Source organism: Trachurus japonicus, chromosome 17, assembly GCF_045865225.1.
Source record: "Trachurus japonicus isolate A0001 chromosome 17, Traja_1.0".
Classification (NCBI taxonomy): Eukaryota; Metazoa; Chordata; class Actinopteri; order Carangiformes; family Carangidae; genus Trachurus; species Trachurus japonicus.
Window position 1 is genome coordinate 20,073,952 of NC_140923.1, and position 18,743 is coordinate 20,092,694.

General features: G+C 40.1%; 2 protein-coding genes across 2 annotated transcripts in view; both read left to right on the top strand.

The window, feature by feature from the left end:
* The first annotated feature begins 1,461 nt into the window (after positions 1-1,461).
* Positions 1,462-9,138, top strand: prtfdc1b (phosphoribosyl transferase domain containing 1b). The gene is made up of 9 exons (XM_085804464.1): positions 1,462-1,606; positions 1,912-2,018; positions 2,962-3,145; positions 3,657-3,722; positions 6,602-6,619; positions 7,689-7,771; positions 8,002-8,048; positions 8,187-8,263; positions 8,408-9,138. Exons 1-9 carry the CDS (start codon positions 1,559-1,561, stop codon positions 8,453-8,455), a joined length of 678 nt encoding a protein of 225 aa, XP_085660590.1. The 5' UTR covers positions 1,462-1,558; the 3' UTR covers positions 8,456-9,138.
* Positions 9,139-10,897: 1,759 nt separating this feature from the next.
* arhgap21b (Rho GTPase activating protein 21b) overlaps positions 10,898-18,743 on the top strand; it is a 36,648-nt gene continuing 28,802 nt past the window's right edge. Inside the window, exons 1-2 of the mRNA XM_085805532.1 lie at positions 10,898-11,159; positions 12,229-12,435. Of these exons, the coding sequence (XP_085661658.1) occupies positions 12,364-12,435 (72 nt within the window). The 5' untranslated portion in view covers positions 10,898-11,159; positions 12,229-12,363. The remainder of the gene's footprint in view (positions 11,160-12,228; positions 12,436-18,743) is intronic.

Genomic DNA, 18,743 nt, shown 5'->3' on the forward strand with positions numbered 1-18,743 from the left:
GATGGCACTGTGCAGGCTGATTGAAATCTAATGTTGCTGTTGACATCTGCCTCCCCAGCTGTCATTGTACCACTGTTTATAATTACAGCTGCCGAGGAGGAGCATGGGTGGGTGGCCCAGACACCTTGTCTCCCCCTCTCAGCAGAGCCCGGCAGACTGCTCTAATGTGCAGTGACACAACAGCCCAGACCCTGCTGCTGCTGCTGCAGCCGCACTAACTGACCACACAGGTCCCTGGGTGGTTCATCCCAAATTTACTCATTCACACACTGTCACGCAGACGCAGATTATGTTGTGCATGTGAGACGGTGTGTGGCATCAAGATTTTACTGAATTACAGGCCTGTGAGAGTTTTTCTCACTTTGTTTAGACAACACGATGAGACAATGTTCAGGGGGGTCAAAACTGGATTAGGCTCAAAATGATTAGAACAAAGGCAGTGAAGAGCCAGATGTGTCTGTCTCTCTCCACAAGATGGCAATGTTAACACATCTGTGAAAAAAAAAAAACTTCTTACAAGATGTTACAGTATTTACTGTAAATCAGTGTAAAGTGCAAATATCAAATATGTTCACTGGGAGTTTAGCAATCACTTTCGCTGGCAAAGAAACCAGCTATTGCGCTTATGCTTCTTCTGTGTATCTGTCTGGTGGTCATGGTGATGTAGGCCAACAGTGAGTGAGTGAGTGAGTGATAGATAGATAGATAGATAGATAGATAGATAGATAGATAGATAGATAGATAGATAGATAGATAGATAGATAGATAGATAGATAGATAGATAGATAGATAGATAGATAGATAGATAGATAGATAGATAGATAGATAGATAGATAGATGCAATGCAATGCAATGCAATACATAATGGCTATTATTATTATCATGATTATTAGAAATTATCTGCTGTTGTTGTTGTTCTTATTATTATTCTCATCATTATTATAGTATTTTTATATATTTATTATAGTAGTAGCCTAGTACTATGTTTCAAATGAATGATATCTGTATGTATAAGTCTGGTTATAGATATAAAACACATCTTTTACATATATTTAAAAAAAACAAAATCCAATTTCTATTTATTCCAAAAATCCAATTTCTATTTATCTATCTATTATCTATTTATTATATAAATTAAAGGGTGGATTATGAATTGATTTAGAGACCCAGCCCCCCTCCAGTCCCAGTGGCCCCTGACTGACTGACTGACCATTAAAGTGTGGATGGCCCTCCTCCTCACAGCAGCAGCCCTGTGTGAAGTAACATGTAAGTGTTGTGTTGTGTTATGGCGCCCCTGGCGGCGGCAGCGCTGTACAACACAGCACAAAGAGGGGTGCAAACAGTTTGGTGTTTCCAGGGGACATTCCTCCACCACGATGCTCCTCCTCCTCCTCCTCCTCCTCCTCTTCCTCCTCCTCCTCCTCCTCCTCCCATCTCTCTCTTCTCGGTGCCTGCCATAGACTCCTCCTCAAAACTTGCCTGACCACTTTTTCTTTTCTTTTTTTCTGAGACAAGAGCCTTTTTGTGCGTGAGTGAGTGTGCGTCGACGGAAAACAACATGGCAGCCCATGCCGTGCAGTCCGAGGGAGGAACCGGCCGGATCGTGGTAATTAAATAAAGGGAGAGAAGGAAGAGGAGGAGGAGGAGAAGACAAGTGTCTGCAAAGTTTGCTGGTTCGTGGCTGCACGAGCTCGGCGGCTGTTGCGCAATCAGCCAACTTTTAGCAGCAGCAGCAGCAGCAGCAGCAGCAGCAGCAGCACACCTCACAGCTGGATTCACTTCAGCGCCACATGTGTCTCTCAGGCTGATCTCGTGCAGCCAAGAAGTGTGCAACTCAGCAATAAAGTCGTGCTATGTGTTGTAATGCATGCGTAAACTTATGTGTTCCCTCCCTCCTTCCCTCCCTCCCAGATTAACGATGACTGGCCAGGCTACAGTTTAGACCTCTTCAGCTACCCAGCTCACTACACCGAAGACTTAGACTGTGTCATCATTCCTCATGGCGTGATTATGGACAGGTACAACAAGAAACTAACAAAACAACACTGAATGAGCTGTAGCTGTTTGTGCAGAGATTCAGGAAGTGTGCAAGTGGGGTTTGGTCTGTCCTGACTCCTTCGTTGAATGATTGTTAGGAAGAGGAAACAAAACCCACGTGATAAACAATAATTCTGAGAGAGCTATGTGTCACAAGATCCCTATAACTTCTTATGTAATCTTGATTGGAGAAAATGCACAGAAATGTTAAAGGGAATCTGAATCAATCGTGATGGACATCTCTAATAGACACTGTAAACACTGGCATTCAATCAAATGCTGTATAGGGCTTAGTGATAACACTGAGAATCAATATGAAAATATCAATACTGTGCCTATCATGGACATGCTTTGCCAAGTCACATGCAATCGAGTCAAAGTCCAAAGCACTAAACCTTGAAGGAACAACCAGTCAAACAAAACATTACATTTCTTATTTTCCTTATTGATCAGTCTCTTGATTGTTCTTTGGTTTAATTGATTAGTTGTTTTGACTATGAAATGTATCTATTACACCTCAAACGTCTTGTTTTTCTGACAAATCAAATATTAGCCTACATCTTCACATGTAAGAAATGAAAATTGCTGATACATTTTCTTTGTTGAACTGCTAGTTGCTGTCGGTCTACTGAGAATCATTCATCAGGCCAAAATATTTTAAAAAAAAAATAACGCAGAACATTCATATGATTTTATTCCATTTAAAGTTAAACAATTTCCCAGCTGTAGTTAAGTAAATCTACAACTATGGCAGCTTGTAGTGAAGTAAAAAGGTTCAAACATACTGTTTCTTGCATGAAAAAATTGTATAAAATCCTCTAAATTGTCTAAATCTATCTAAATCTAGACTGTTTTTCACATGTTTTCAATTTATGAACCAACTTATAACCTCCCACCAAAATTCACGTTTTTATATCTTTGCAGGACAGAACGTCTCGCTCGAAACATCATGGACGACCTGGGGGACCATGACATCGTGGTGCTGTGCGTGCTTAAAGGAGGATACCAGTTCTGCGCCGACCTGGTGGACAGGATCAAGGCTCTCAGCCGCAACTCCAGCCGCACCATCCCCATGAGGGTCCACTTCATCCGTCTGAAGAGCTACCTGGTGAGTCTCGGCCCACGGCTACGTAGAGAGCGCTCAAGATGCTGTGACCGCCTCGCCTGGTGTGAGAAATGGAGAGGCACTCTTCATGCTTGAGATTATCAGTCATGACGAGTCCCATGATCTAGTCAGAAGACATGTGTGTTGGTTATATTTCATACAGCATTACTACACTGGTATCTTTGTGCAACTGTGCCTTGAACATGTTGTTTTCATGTTCACAGCAAAGCCACCGACTATAAAATGGGCACTCCGAAGATATAAAATACACTTTGACCTGAAAATCATAATTTATTTCATGCACAGAGATGATTTCTGTCTATAAATTAGGAAATATTTATGAGAAATATGAGGAAAAGTCTCGTTAAATAATGTGCTTTACTTTTCGCCCTGACATCAAAGCAGAAAACACTTCTTTTACATTTTCACTGATAATTTTGCAGCTTCATCTGACACATCAACAACAGTAAGGAAAAGAAAACATGTTTCTTATCTGGGATCATTGTTTTTGCAGAACGACCAGTCGACGGAGGATCTTCACATAGTTGGAGCAGAGGACTTGTCTTTTCTAGCAGGAAAGGTAACAGCTCTCCTTCTCTGCATCATTGGAAACATAAACACACATAAACTACACCATCTCAGTCCAATAAAACATCATCATTCAGCTTCATTACTGTAAAACAAACACACACAAACAGCAGAGAGATGGTGGGCACTGATAGGTGGCAGCCTCAAGAGGGCGGCCTTCCCTCTTGTCTGCTATCTCTCTGGCTCAGTGCTTCCGTGAAGGAGATCAAAGATGGCAGCACTGATCAGATACCAAATGTTGTCATGTAATTGTTTTAAGGCTTTTTCCACTTTATTGTCAAGGGAAGACCAAATGTAAAATCTAAACGGGAGGATTTGCCGATTTGCTATCGGAGCAGATCGGGATGATGACAGCGGTCTCGTTCTCACAGGCTCACTATTCATCTGCTTGGCCTGTTATCATGTCATCAAAATCCAGACCTCAGTGAAGTGAAAAGTGTGTGTGTGTGTGTAAGGGTTTGGTGGCTGTTTCCTAGGAGGATGTGTACTATTTACTGGAAGGGTCTCAACAAAACTCAATGCTTTTGCTTTTTTTTTTTCTTTGGGCCACTACAAGTCAGTCAAATAAAGAAGAACTAAACCTCTCCTAACTGTTACAGGAAGTAGAAAACAGGCTTTGCTTCATGTTAAGGAGTCACAAAAACAAGGAAAACAAACGACAACAAAAACAAACACACAGTACAAAAGCAAACATGACACAAAAACAAATACTGAAAGTGAAGCCCAACATTTGCACAGCACAAGATCCTAAACACTGTGGCAGGAAGGATGGGTTCTTTTTTTTTATCATTAATGAATTTGTCATGTATTTTATCAATTAATGGTTGTATATAAGATAATTATAAAATGATGAAATACTGAAATCCAGGGACATTCAATGTCAAAAGAATTGTGGAGAAACTCCCAATTCCACATCCTGTAGACGAAAAGTGACATCTCAGTATAAAAACAGCTAATACTTAGATTTGAGGGAGATATTTGGGCTGGAAATAAATGAGACTTAAAGGGACAACAAGGAGTTTCTAATCGGTTATAAAAAAGTCTCACGTTAATGTGGATGAATCTCCGCTACCCACACTTGTTAATGGGCCCATTTTCGATAAATATATCATTCTGTCTCTATCGTTATTTTGTTACTATTAGTGGTGGCGGAGATGCTGGTCGAGCCGACCAGCGTTTCTTTACTTTCAGTTTCGCAACGAGTCATGAGAATAACGTAGCTGAATCGCCGCTTATGGTGGGAACTACGACGGTATGTGATCGTCTTCCAACCTCTGACTTTAATTATTGATGAATGAAAACATGAGTCCGTCTTGCGCCGGTCAAAAGAATTTTACGGTGCGCGCGGAGGCTCATAAATGTAGTGTGAAAACGCTTCGCTTTTCCAAAACTCCTCGTTGTCCCTTTAAATAATCAACTAATGTATGAATAAGCAATTAGTTTTTTTGTAACTATTTCTTTTTACACATACAACAGCAGCCTATTCAATACAACTCGTAACAACAGCCCCATTACAAATGAATACAGTTTTTCCTTTCTTATGATCACACATGTTAGATAAGAGTTCTTGTGTGTGTATGTGTGTGTGTGTGTGTATGTTCAGCTAATCAGTAAAAAAACAACTTGTTTGCCCAGCGTGTACGTTTTTTACTCTGCACATCTGTGCATGTGTATGTCTGTGTTGCACAGACATTAATTACTCAACCGTCATAAGTCAGTGAGTGTATTTGTAGCTAATATAAATCAGCTGATCTGGACACTCACAGTATAGCACCCGCACACAAACACACACTCTAATCCACCCTGTAGCTGGGCGTGGCATGCCTGAAACATGAATAGGATGTGAGGTAGTAAGCCTGAGTCATTGCCGGCTGCTTTTCTCCCAGTATTTTAAGTGTGCTTGTGAAATCCCTGAGCTCCCTGTGATGTGATGTACGACTAAATTTAGTCGCCTGTGTGGAACTGAATGTTGCGATGTTTTGCTGGAAGAAGTGAACTAATTGTGTGACGGGGAAAATATTACACAGTCCACGTTACGCCTTCCCCTCCCTCCCCTCAGTGTGGTCAAAAGAGAGTAGCATCCCCTTTCTTGGACATTAATTTAAAGTTCATTCTTTCTCATATCTCTCCAGGGTTTTTTTTACTGCACTTGAATAAATGTGTATGAATAATGAGGTTGAAACAAAGCATGACTACATGCTTGGATGAATCCTTTGTTTGAAAAGTGGAGTAAAGTTCGTACAGTTACATGGCAGTTAAAGTTTTTTTTAATTATTATTATTATTATCCTGACCAGTGAAGCTTAGATTGTGGCTCATTGTATAAATAGTGCCCAGTTGTCTGCAGTTGATTAGGCAAACATTTGCAGAATTTCAGCTATTTTAGTGTGACATTCAACGCAGAACTGAAGGAACACAGATTTCCAGTCTGGGTGAGACGGACATTTTTCTGCTGTGTTCATTTCCTTGCGTAATCACTGATATCATGAAATGTAATAAAAGCCTTCCTGATACAGCTCTTGGTTTAATAAATGTAGCTGGGTACGGCACTGTTGATAGCCCGTGTTTCGACACTCCTCCACTCACATAACTCCAAAGTAAGATGCTCACAGTCAGGCGTTGTTTTTCATTTACTTCTCTGTTGCTCGACAATACAAAGTTTTCAGAACATGTTTTTATTTTTTACTTCACATATAATTTTTTGCTGTTCAGATCATAAACTCCATTGTTCTCTTTTTTTATTTTTACATTTGTATAGTGAAGTGTGTGTTGTTGAAGACTATAGAAGACACTGTAACTTTGTTATCTGTTTCTAACCAAGAATGATTGTTTTCTTCTTCCCCTCTCCCTGACCCAACATTACTCTGCTAAGAACGTACTGATTGTGGAGGTGAGTCAAGCATGTTTTTGCTTCTCTATTTTCCCCTCTTCTCCAAATGGGCTGATTATATTACTTGCTGTGGTCAGTTATCCAGGTCAGAAGGAGCCATTTAAAAGTTTTTTCATTTTTCTTCTAGTGGGACCTGAGTTCAACATGAGGAAACTTAATTGGCTGACCTATATTTGGGGAATAAGAGCAGTTTTTTTCCAATATGATCATAAACTTCAGTCCTGTAGTGGTAATAGGTACACGGGGGAAAAATGACATTTACAGGAAGGGAAATTGGTCAGTCACTAACAATTTGAATGCAAACACAGCACTTTAAAACTGCAGTCATAACTGAGTGCTCAGATGTTTGTCTTCGTAGTCATTTTTGTCTTGAGCCCCTATTGTTACAAGAAATGTTGTTTTTTTAAGTGAATCGAGTGTTTCTTTGATTTTTTTAATTCAGTAACACAAAAATCTTTAAGATTGGATAATATCTTCCATCACAACAACTACTATTTAATGTAAAAGCAGTTTCTGATAGTGATGAACCCACATGTAATTTTAAACTCGATCCTGCCATTGAGCTTTTTAGCATCTTTCAGCAGTCTTGCAGCTGGCCTGTTTTGGTTCACTCTCTCACAGCATCATTACATAGCATCATTCACAGTATCAGGAGGGGGCTGATATTAGCACTAAACACTCAATCACCTTTGATGGATGCATTAATCCTATCTGAATGGGTAAGAAAATACACGTCAAAATTGGGATGCCTTTATGAAACACTTTTTCCCTTATAAGAAATATATAGGATATGTTGACCTGTATGTGACAAACATGACAAGGCATATTTCTGTCCATTCCAACAACAGGTTTCCCTCTTCCTGATGCAAAAAGTCATTTTGTGTGAAACCTCAACATGTTGGTTTTAAGTTCCCTGTTTCATTTTAACCATTCCAACTCAGTTAATGTATTTTGAGTCCAGTGTGACCAACTTCTTCCTTTTCACTTTTCACTTCTCCAGTGCTACAGTAGATGAATCTATTCTTGTGCTTTCTTGGTCATTTCATTTTTTCTGCCTTTCTTTTTACAGGCCATCGTAGGAACCGGAAAGACGATGAAAACTCTCCTGAAGCACGTTGGAGCCTTCGGGCCCAAAATGATCAAAGTAGCGGGGTAAGTTATGGCTGTGAAGGCATCAGAACAAAACCAGCCCAGTTGTCCAGCTTTGTGAATCACTCTTATTTCCACCTCCCAGTCTAGACAGAGAAAGAGAGACAAAGAAGAAAAAAGAAAACGATGCAGGTTTCAGATGGAATTGTTTTAAAATGAATGCTGCCCCTTGACGCAACACAACAGGTAGAAATGGATATCATGTAATAATGTCTGCTTGTGTTTTCCCCCAGACTGCTTGTGAAGAGACTGCCACACAACTCTGCGTGTCTTCCTGACTGTATGTACTTGACCGCCCCTTTTATGTTTTTTATGAGTCAGTTGGTTCACATTTAAAACAATCGTTGCAGCTTGTCAGTCTGTGAGTCAGTGGGCTGTGGAAAATACTTGTAAGTAACGTTACTGTTTGTGATTTCAGATGTCGGCTTTGAGATACCCGATCGTTTCGTGGTTGGATATGCCCTAGACTACAATGAGTATTTTAGAGACCTCGATGTAAGTCTGTGTTTTTTGTGACTAACAATAAGTGTCTGAAGTACTATACATACATACAGTATCTATTTTTGAATGCAGTAGAATTCCCTCTTATTCACCATTTTGACTGATGACTGTTGATTTGTTTTGTCCCCATTTCTTTAGCATATCTGTGTGATCAGCGAAAATGGGAAGATGAAATACAAGGTTTAAGGAGTGGACGGCGAAAGAGGCGACTGTCACACAGATGTCATCTCGCAGCAAGCCTGAACATTTTCCTAGAGATGCCGCTCACTTACAGCTGCTATCTGTGACATTTGATCTCAAGCATCCCTGTTTTGTTAGAACGTTCCTCCTCTGAAATGTTTATCGGGTTTAGACAACAGTATTTAACTGATTTTAGCAAGGAACTACATGTCTTACCATGTTTTAAAGCTGCCACCTCATTTTTTTAGGTTTACAACACTGATTCTCGTGTAAGATGTGTGATGCTATAGTTAGTGTGTTTTTTTCCCAATGAAAATGCCGTCACTGTCTGACTTCTTTTTGTATGCAATGCAAAGGACTTGATAATCACCTGTATGAATCTGATGAGATTCATACAGGTTCTTAGGTCACTGTATGATAGGTCAACAGGGAAAACTCATTGTTACATTCTTGTGAAATGAAAGGAGTTTTTTTTCTTCTTAGTTAGTGATATAATTTTACTTTTTTTCACACTGCCTTTTTTGACATTTATTAGGTAGGTCTCCTGCTGTTACTTCTAATGCTCAGGGGCAAACAAAGTAGAGCTCTAAATACTAAGTGCATTAACTACCTCTGTTCTGTAGTATTTGAGGTGTAGAAGTGTGCTTGGGTCAGTTCATTTAATTTAACACACAATAAAGTAATTTAAATAGTTCTCTGTCCGATCACTGTTATTTTTTATCTTATCTTGATTCACACATTTTCACACATTTTCACATTTCTTCCTTATGTAAATTAAATTGATTAAAGTCATTTCTTTGCCTAGTTCACAAGACAAAAAACAACAACTATGTGTACCTAATGTTTTTCTCAGAGCTGTGACATACAAAGGAGGGCTTTGGGTTATTAAAACATGTTGAATAGAGGGTTTCAGTCATTTGTTTTTATGTATAGCATGTTTTACGGTATCACCGGATGTTACGCTGCTGGGATTTTGTATAGATGATCCTGTTGTTGAAAAAAACTGGCTCCTAGTACACTCCCCAATTGTCCCCACAAAAAAAAACTCTTTATCAACTGGTTTATGATTGTTTCTGTTTGATTTTAAGGCCAAAGCCACATCCTGAAACATCAGGTTACCATTGTTAGGTTTAAAAAAAGCGCTTATGCTCAAATGAACAGGTAGAAAGTACAAAAGAGGGTTTGTTGCGCTGAGCTGCTGGGCTCTTTGTATACACCTGACATATGACTCTGAGTCTTTATATGTGGCAAAACCGTTTTTCTCCTGGCTCCAAGGTCTGCACAGTGACTTGACAATCTGACCTTTTACATAACTTAGCTTCAAGAATAATGTCTGGATGAACTATTACAAGAGGACTGCATAGTAACCATTTTATACAATACCTGACTTAAGTAGGCAAGAAACGTATAAAAAAACCCCATTACATTTGAGTAAAAGAAAATATAAAAATTATAATAAGTTAGGCAGAAAATCGTCCTCTCCAAATCTATTATATATCCTGCTATTTGATTCTTATTCCTCACACTGTGCAAGTACCATTTTACTGTTGTACCTGGATAATTTCATTCACTTTTAACAATATTAGGTAGTTTGATTTATCATTTTTATGTTTTGTCTGCAAAATCTGAACCTAGAAGGCCAAATGGGGAGACCCCAGCCAAGTCCGTATCTTGTACAAAAAGGTACAGTGATAAAAACGTAGGCTACTTTGTTTATTTTTCCAGTCTTATATCCACAGTTAGAGCCACTGAAAGTAGAACAGGCAGGACAGGACAGCTTTGTGAAAGTCTCCTCCCTGAACTGACCTCTGCAACAAAAGCTGCCAATCCCAAGAACAGGTGGCCCCTTATGTTTCCAGAGGAATAAAGGGGACATTTGTTAGAGGCCCTGAGAATGAGCACTTATCTTAGACTACTGCTCCAATCTGTTTCACACTGCAGGCACAGTACAGGTGTATCTACGTCTGAGCATGTAATTTGAATTATCTGCTCTGATGGGTATATAATGGCAGCACCACGAGAGAGCACAGATTATATGCCGTGTGTGGTATGTGTGAACTCGCATTCCTCATCCACCGCCATCCACATGCATGCCAGCCAGCCCTGCTCGACCTCGCACTGAACCAGGACATGTGACCCCCCCAGTTCAGCGTTGTTGTTGTGAAACTAAAGTGGTTGTAGTAGTGGTGAAAACTTCTACAATTGAAAACATCACCTCATGTGTGTGTGTGTGTGTGTGTGAATGTGTGTTTGTGTCATTTCTACTTTGTGCTCCCGAGGATGACTAAAATGATCCATCTAATGTGAAACGTTTTTTTAAAAAAAAGCCACTTTTTTTTTTTTTTACTAGAGAAGCCACGACGTTTTGTAAACTCGCACCTGATTGGTCCGCTCAAATAGAACGTCGCTTCTGATTGGCTCAGAGTGTCCAGTTGCCCGAAGGTGGACTCCCAGAGAGTCGGGAACGCTGGAAGCAAAAAAAAAAAAAAAAAAAAAAAATTCCAGCTACCAAACTGCACCATGCGCCACCCCCGAGAGAGGGCTCGGAAATAATCACCGGGAAGCCGCTTGTACTCAAAATATATTAAATTATGACAACGGCCTGACTACCGTGGGAGCTCCCACGCTATGTTTTTACTTTGTCTACTCGCTTTTACGGACCGCCGCCGCCGCCGTTGCCCGCCCGTACCGACGCTGCTCAACTACACAGGTAACTTTGTTTAAACTCCAGCCGTTAGCACCGAGGCTAACCGCGGCGCTAGCGGCAGCAGCAGCAGCCTGTTGCCGCAGTCGGCTCCGTGGTTCAAGCCCTTCTTTTTTTTGATGGCCAAACTTAAACGTGTGTAAAACGTGTTTTTTTTAAATTTATTATTTATTTATTACAGCCGACGTTTACAAAGTGTATAACATGGGAAAATGCCCACAGGGGTGCCGTGGTACTCTTTCGACTTTTGTGTCTATTTGTGCTGGTGTTTCATTAGAAATAACACAAGAGAAGATACTTTTATTTGGTCGGTGGTGGAGAACAACAGCCCGACACGCTGCTGTGGTCTGATCGTGCCTCAGTTTGACCGTCGGTCTGGAAAAAAAGAAAGAAAAAAAAGAGGAATTATAATTCACTCGAAGTCACAAACTCTGTGGTTTCATTGTTGAAATAAAAAAACCAAACAGTGAACTTAAGCGCCTTGAACTGCTTAACCTCAGTCCACTGATTTTTTTTTTTATTGAAACACAATTTCCAAGTGTGACGGACGTTTATTTTGCCCTGCCTTCCCCGTCTGTAGTTCACTTGTTGCTGGTCATTCATTATGCAGTGTTGAGTATCCACGTTGTTGTTGTTGTTTTTTCAAGCTGGTGACAACAACAAGGCCAAATTGCTGCTGCATGAATAATGCGGCAACGATGTTGTGTGTCACTTCTCTGTCATCTACATCTGTTGAAACTAACTCAGTCCTGTGTGAAACTGTGTGTAACAGCTTTGTTGACTAGTATTTGAGCAAACCAACCACGGTTATAACAAAGTCAACTTTGTAAAAGACGAGGCACACGAACACCAGGTAGAAAATAGCATTAGGACCTGTTGCATAATGTTGATTGTCCAAAATTAACCACGGATGGCTCACTATTATATGCCTTAAACAACTGAGGTATTGAGCCATGTTGTTTGGCAGTGTGAGGTGCTGTATCTGAGCTGTTAATTCACAAATGTGCCTGTTATTAACCAAAACCAAATGTTGTAATAACAAATCTATCCCTGTCCCTCTCTCTCTCTCCTACAGATGGACTAAAAAAATCAAGCTAGGATGGAGGTGTAAATTGGACAGAGTGGAACATAATACATTTTCTTGCATCCTGCTGGAGCTGCGTTTTTCGATGTGGGCGTTCACGGATAACAGGATTTTAAGTCAAGTTGAATGATGGCATCACGTTGGGTTAATTCTTGTGAAGATGATGAGAGACAACAAGCAAGATCCTCTTTCTGTGAGGTAAAGAAACCACAGCAAACCTCAGATTTAAAAAAAAAAAAAAAAAAAATGGTGATCAGGAAAGTGGCTTTGGGGGTTGGGGAGTGGAGGGGACAACAGACTCTGGTTTCAATGCCCACCCAGCCCCCTTCAGTCTGGTGTGGAGGGGGAGTAATATGTTTGACACTCTGCCCAGCTGTTTGTGCTTGTAACAGCTCTTGTTGGGCTGTTTTGCTCTTTAACTCACCAGTGCTTCATTATTTTTGGTTGTTTTGATAATTGCCATCATTAGATTTATGTCACAAGGTTGTCTCAGTGCTTCCTTTTTTTTTTTTCCTCATGAGTGCAAGGCTTGATCATCATAGATGAAACAACAGGTTTTGACTGCAGAACAGCACTTGGTTCAATTTGAAATTTTACTCAAACTTATCACTGGTGGACTTGGTGGACAATGGCCTTGAAGTAGTTTATTGAAGCCCCGTCTCCTAGATTTTTAAGCTGTGACCCCTATAATACCAGACAGGACACCATCTGCTCCTCTGAAAGCCCTGTGCCTCAATGAAGACCTCCGTGGTGAATGTAGTAGCAACCTCGTACTCTTTGAAATGGAAGGCCACCTATTTATAGAATCTGTAGTTTTCTTTCATTTCCTCCACTGGCTTTAATCTAATATTCATTCCTCACTTAAATTTCCCTGCTTCTGAGTGAATAGTCTGTAAATGAGAGCTGTAAAGCCCCTTATGTTCTCACCTCTAACAGGCTAGATGTACTGAATTGGATTTTTAGGTCATTAGACAAAGCACATAGGGGTAAAGGACCCTCTGTAAGCCGATAACAGGCATAATGGTACACGGCTTCCTCTCAATTTATTTGCTGTCATATGTTTTGTAATATTACCTGAAAGAAAGCAACGCCTGGAAAAGCATAAAATAAAAATAACACCCTTCACATAGAAACAGCAGAAAACAAGCACCATGATATTTGAACATAGCCCTGTGCAAACAACACACACTAAACCACACACAGCTTGTGTTACATCCCTGCCTTTTTCACTGTCACAGCTAAAAAAACAAACTAAGATGATGTGCTTACCTTGGTCATTATGACCATCTGGATATAGAGTCTGACTTTCATGCACTTTTACATGAGCGTAATGAGTGAATCAAATGGCACATAACAATTCTGATACAGATTATTTATCACTGCTGTCAATTTAGAAGTGCCTGTTATTGTGGGAAATGTTTTTTGAATTACTTGTATTTTCAAAATAGAATTATCACATAATAAACAAGAAAAAAGTATTTTGTTGTTGCAAAAATGCCAGAAGGGGGTGAGGGAAAGCCTGGGTAAACTGCAAGCAGTGGAAATCCTTCTTTTAGCAGACCTTCTAATAAGGCTACCACACAAACCAATTCATGTGCTAATTTTGAGCCGGAAACCCCCCGGAGTCTCTGGTCCTGGGATTTTCTGGGAATGATGACACCACTGATCTAATGACTGAAAAAGTTTCTAAAGTGGATGTTTTAAAAAAAATCTCTTTCTAAATGTGTAATTTGTACAAAAGCAGCTTTCGATGGTCTGTGCTGACAAAGAATTGTCAAAGGATGTAGATGATAAACGGGTGTGTGGCTTTTGTTTTTATGCGGAGAAAGCACAGCCCTGTTGCTGCTGTAAACAAGTAGTAGGGATTATTAAAAAAAAAAGGATGGATTACTGTCTCAGACAGACAAAGTGAAGCGCATTTTAAGACCTGCAGTAATTAACTTAACAGCTTAAACAAATAAAGAAGAGATCTTTAATAACCACAACTTCACTGTGCTGCACCACAGAACATAAGATTTAATGGGTGTTTTCATGCTGTTTTTCTTTTTTTTTCTCCTCTTCTGACCTTTTCACAACCATGAAGACCATAAACCCAGTAAATTATTCTGGAGCTGGAAATAACTTAACAGCTTAATAGAGGAATCATTTGCTATTTGAATTAGGACTTTTGTCTTTGGGTTTTGCACACTGCAGTGTCTGTCTGCTCAGCTGAATAGTGCACGGTATTCAAACATTGTATGTAAATCTAAATGACAGGCAGAGTTGGCTTAATTTCTTCTGTCTCTGTGTGGATTCCTCTGGTTAGACACTGAGTTCACAGGGCAGGTTTTAGATTTTAGTGTGCTGATCATTCTGCTCAGACGTATTGTGTCAAACTACATCATTACTACTGCGCAAATTTCATCACCGTGATGAGTAGCGTGCAGTTTATATTTCCACCTGCATTTCTGCTTGTTATGCTCCAGTAAAACAACAGAAATGAGAGTGGGTGATATTTATTATTGATGCTGAAGCATGATCCATATTTAGCACTGTAGGGAGCTATTGACAAACAGACCCCCCTGGCCGCACAGTCTTCATTAAAGCTCAGTGTTTATCTCATTTAGGCCGCCTGCCTTTTACAGAGCCATGCGCAGGCATCATATGGCTGACTGATGGCAATCGGAAGGGAAAATTGGTCTTAAATTGGATAGAAGAAGTCTGTTACTTCCTGTTGCCTTATGGTTGTGTCTGTCTGCTGTGTCTCAGGGGAGGGCATAAGAGATGGGCTATGTGATTCAGTTTTTCCCCCTGATTTCTGTGCAGTGCTTGGTGAGAAGATCCATGTCATCTTAGGTAGAAAAGCCAGTGACGTCTCCTAATGTCTTGTTTCAGTAGCTCACCATATTCTAGTGAGCTGACAGCAGTTTAACTTTAGTCAGAACAACTACACACTTAATCAGTTTCTTACAAATAAAGGACACATTAGATAAAGGTGGTGTAGGCAAAAACAACATGTACATGAATATATACATAATTGACAAAAAGTATGTGTTCAGTGTACAGCTTTGGCAAAGCTCTGTGAGAGAAAAAGCTTGATAACTGTGTTTTTGAAATCAGTCCCATCAGGAAATAGTTATTTCATCCCACAGAGGAGAGTGGGATGTATCAGCAGTCCAGTCCGATCGCTAAATTCTGCTATAGACAACAGATTTGTCTACAGCACTAATGCTCTTAAAGGAGGCAAAGTTGTCGGCCTGTTTTTACTCTGCGTTTAGACTTTTGCGAGGGTGATGCACAGCCTGAATTTTTTTCAGTGATACTTCATCCAAGACCTGCCATGTGGCATCCATATGTTTTATTCGTTAGTTTCTGGTTTGTCCTTCCTGGTTACTCTTGAAAATGTACTTTCCATATTTGTCTGGTGACTGTGAAAATGGGCAGTTTGGAGATACCGCACGTTTTTGTTTAGTACAGCGTCACCATCATGTACATGCTCGCTTATTGAATTGAATCAGTGTTTCTAATAGTATAAAGGTACATTATTAGCTTCTTAAAGGTAGTATTTCAGGGCAAATGCATTGAATGACACAGTATTGGGCAGATAGATCATAATCAGCTTCTGTCATTGAAGATATTAAGGTTTACTTTCTTAGCAACATTAAAAAAAAACATTTCATGAATAAAAATATGTATTTTTTATTATGAAATGTGTTTATTGCTTAACTCAAGTGGCAAAATACATGTCACTCTCCAGTGTTACAGAGCCACTATGTTTAACAGTCATGTTTTTGCTTGGTATTTAGAAATACATGTAATAAAAAAATTCCAATGGTGTCATAAAGTGTGACCAAGATGATACCGGCAGGAAACCTGTTTATGTCCCAGGTAGAAGATCATGTAAAACACAGCACGTGTTTACGTTGGTGTTTTTGTATGGACCTTGAGTCATGAATAAAGTCTATCTATCTATAGGGGGAGTAATAATAATACTGCTAACCTACTAGCTTCCCGCATTAGATGACTGTAACGCCCAGAGCTCACCAGTGGCCCTCTGTATCATTATCTTAGGCTTTTCACAGTTAAGTGCTTGGTTTGGACGGGATGTGGTGTAGAATTTAGCAGCCCGCAGAGAACGAGGTTTCCTCACATTTTAAGCCTCTGTACTTGTCTGATGTTTTTAGAGCTGATGTCATGTGGTCCCTGTAATGTGTCATTTAGTGATGTCAGCAGAGGTTTTCTTTAAACATATAGGCCGTACAGTTTGGTTTCATAATATTTGTTAAAATGAGCATGGTGGAAATTCCAGTTTTTTTTTTCAGTGTGTTGCTCGCCCGCAGACAGCAGCCTTTGTGGTGTGTAAACAGCTGTGCACGTACAGTGCATCCCTTAAAGTTTCTGATGTTGGTGGGTGGTATCGGTCGCTCTGCCCTTTAATCTCCGTGGAACCACTGATGTAGTCTCACTTTACAGCTTCTCTGAAAATGACCACAAGCACACAGAAACAAACAGTACCTTTTTGTTTAGGGAAAGAAAAGGAATTTGAGGAGCTTCCTATGGGTTATAATAATAACCACAGCTCCATGGCTGACAACAATGCTTAGTTTTTGTATGGTAGCAATGAGTTTATTTCTGGTTTGGGTGTTTATGTGGGATTTAGTGGTGATAATGAGACTAACTGTGATCTAGCGGTTGAAATCAGTGTCGCTGTTTGGAGACAAAAGCAAAGTCGCTGTTTAAATCCAAGAGCAATCCAGCAGAGAAGCAAATGCCTGCTGGAGCCTCTCTCCCAGCTGCCTCACCCAGTACAAATATCGGCTTGGCATCCCAGTGATTCATAAATAGGTGGCAGTCATTCATTTGTGGCCCGGGAGAGCACAGGCATGATGTGGGTGTTCTTGTCATGTGGTTTTTTTGTTTAGCCTCTTTTTTATTACACGTAATCTCATAATTTCATCCCCTTTGTGACAATTCTCGTTTTACTACCTGTAATGATTATTTGAAAGCATTATTATTAATCTGATCTAGGGTTCATACGGTTCTTGTTTTGTTCTATCTTCTTTATAATAGCTTTTCAAAAACAGCCTGTATGTCACAGTGACTTGTTATCGGGAAGTGAAGGGACGGTTTTGGCCTGCTGATTAGTAAGAAAGTAAGTGATATTATGTGGAAGCAAAACTGGAGACAGTTATTGACAAACAAAGGAACTGAAGTTTGATGCTGAACTGTCAGCTTTTAATGCTAACGTTCACTAGTATCAACAGCAACAGCAAGACATGCACTTTGCTGCTTTCAAACAAGAGGAAAGGGAAACCTCGGGGGCATATGGGGGTCTGGTATTTATTGACTTGGAATGTCACAGCAGTATTAACTATGCAAGTGGCAATGATAACACTGCTTGGCATGTGTCTGTCAGGAGGCCCACGCCCCCGTCTGTCGTCTACATCTAAAGATCAGAGGCTCGGAGATTGCCTTGTGCGCTGGCTGCTAAATCAGATCCAGTAGACTGGATTTGACTCGCTCTGGAGACATAAGGGGGAGCAACGCTGGCATTCCAAACATTCGGTTGATCTATTGTCATCACCACAAGCGCTTCTCTGGCTATAGATTTGCATGTTGTCTAGTTACGTGAAGGCACCTAAAGGCGCATACAGACGCAGACACCAACATGAAAGTGCAGGTATCAGAGCACAGCCGGAGCTTGGTTATACTCGGTAAAACCTGTTCTGCTAGTTGCATCAAAATACATGCGTGTCAGCTGCACCTGCAGCTCTGTTTCCCAGCGAGCCAAAGTAGTGCTGTGGGTCCTTACCCTCTACAGTAAGCCCATTAAGCTCCTTTTATGAGTTCATCAGCTCAGGTTCCCACTTAAAATGTGCTTTGATTCCAGTGGTTTATGTTATTGTCTCTTTCAGAAATATATAGTTGAGAAGCTGAAAAGCCCTGGTAGCTGAGAAGCAGCAAAACACTCTGTAAAGAGCACAGTGAAACATGCTTTAACTTGGTACTGACCTCCAGGCACACAGTATATTTATAATGAGCCACTGAGTACATAGCTACTGTATACAGTGTGTTCATAGAGTGAAACACTCTAAAGAACTTAATGGGATGGTGCTGTTTTAAGTTTGTGTGAACAAACTATTGTTTATGTTATATATGTGTATATTGTTTGGCTCTTTTAGTACTTTAACAGCTGTACGAAGTTAGACAACTGTTCAGAATATTTCTTTCTTTCTCTTTTGTTTAGATAAAAGAAGCAAGTCAGATATACAGAGTTTTTATTTTCACAACTCTTACAAATGCTTGTTTTATTATGTTGCTTGTATTAATGTGATAGCACGCAGATAATTCACTCAGATCTTCTGACGTTTTGCTCAACATATTTGCCCAGGCAGAGATAGTACAAATGCATGCTCATCAAATTCCTCACGTTGTGGGGGAAAGTCTGTGCTTCGGGGGAAGGGGGAGGATTCTGTTTGAGACAGGATGCAGTGAAATTTGTTCTACAGTGTTGAAATACTAGATTA

Excerpts from the sequence above, each read along its gene's own strand:
- prtfdc1b (XM_085804464.1), top strand. The coding sequence starts at position 1,559 with ATGGCAGCCCATGCCGTGCAGTCCGAGGGAGGAACCGGCCGGATCGTG. Across the intron at positions 1,607-1,911 it reads GAGGAACCGGCCGGATCGTG|ATTAACGATGACTGGCCAGG; the intron begins GTAATTAAATAA and ends CCTCCCTCCCAG. Across the intron at positions 7,772-8,001 it reads AAAATGATCAAAGTAGCGGG|ACTGCTTGTGAAGAGACTGC; the intron begins GTAAGTTATGGC and ends GTTTTCCCCCAG.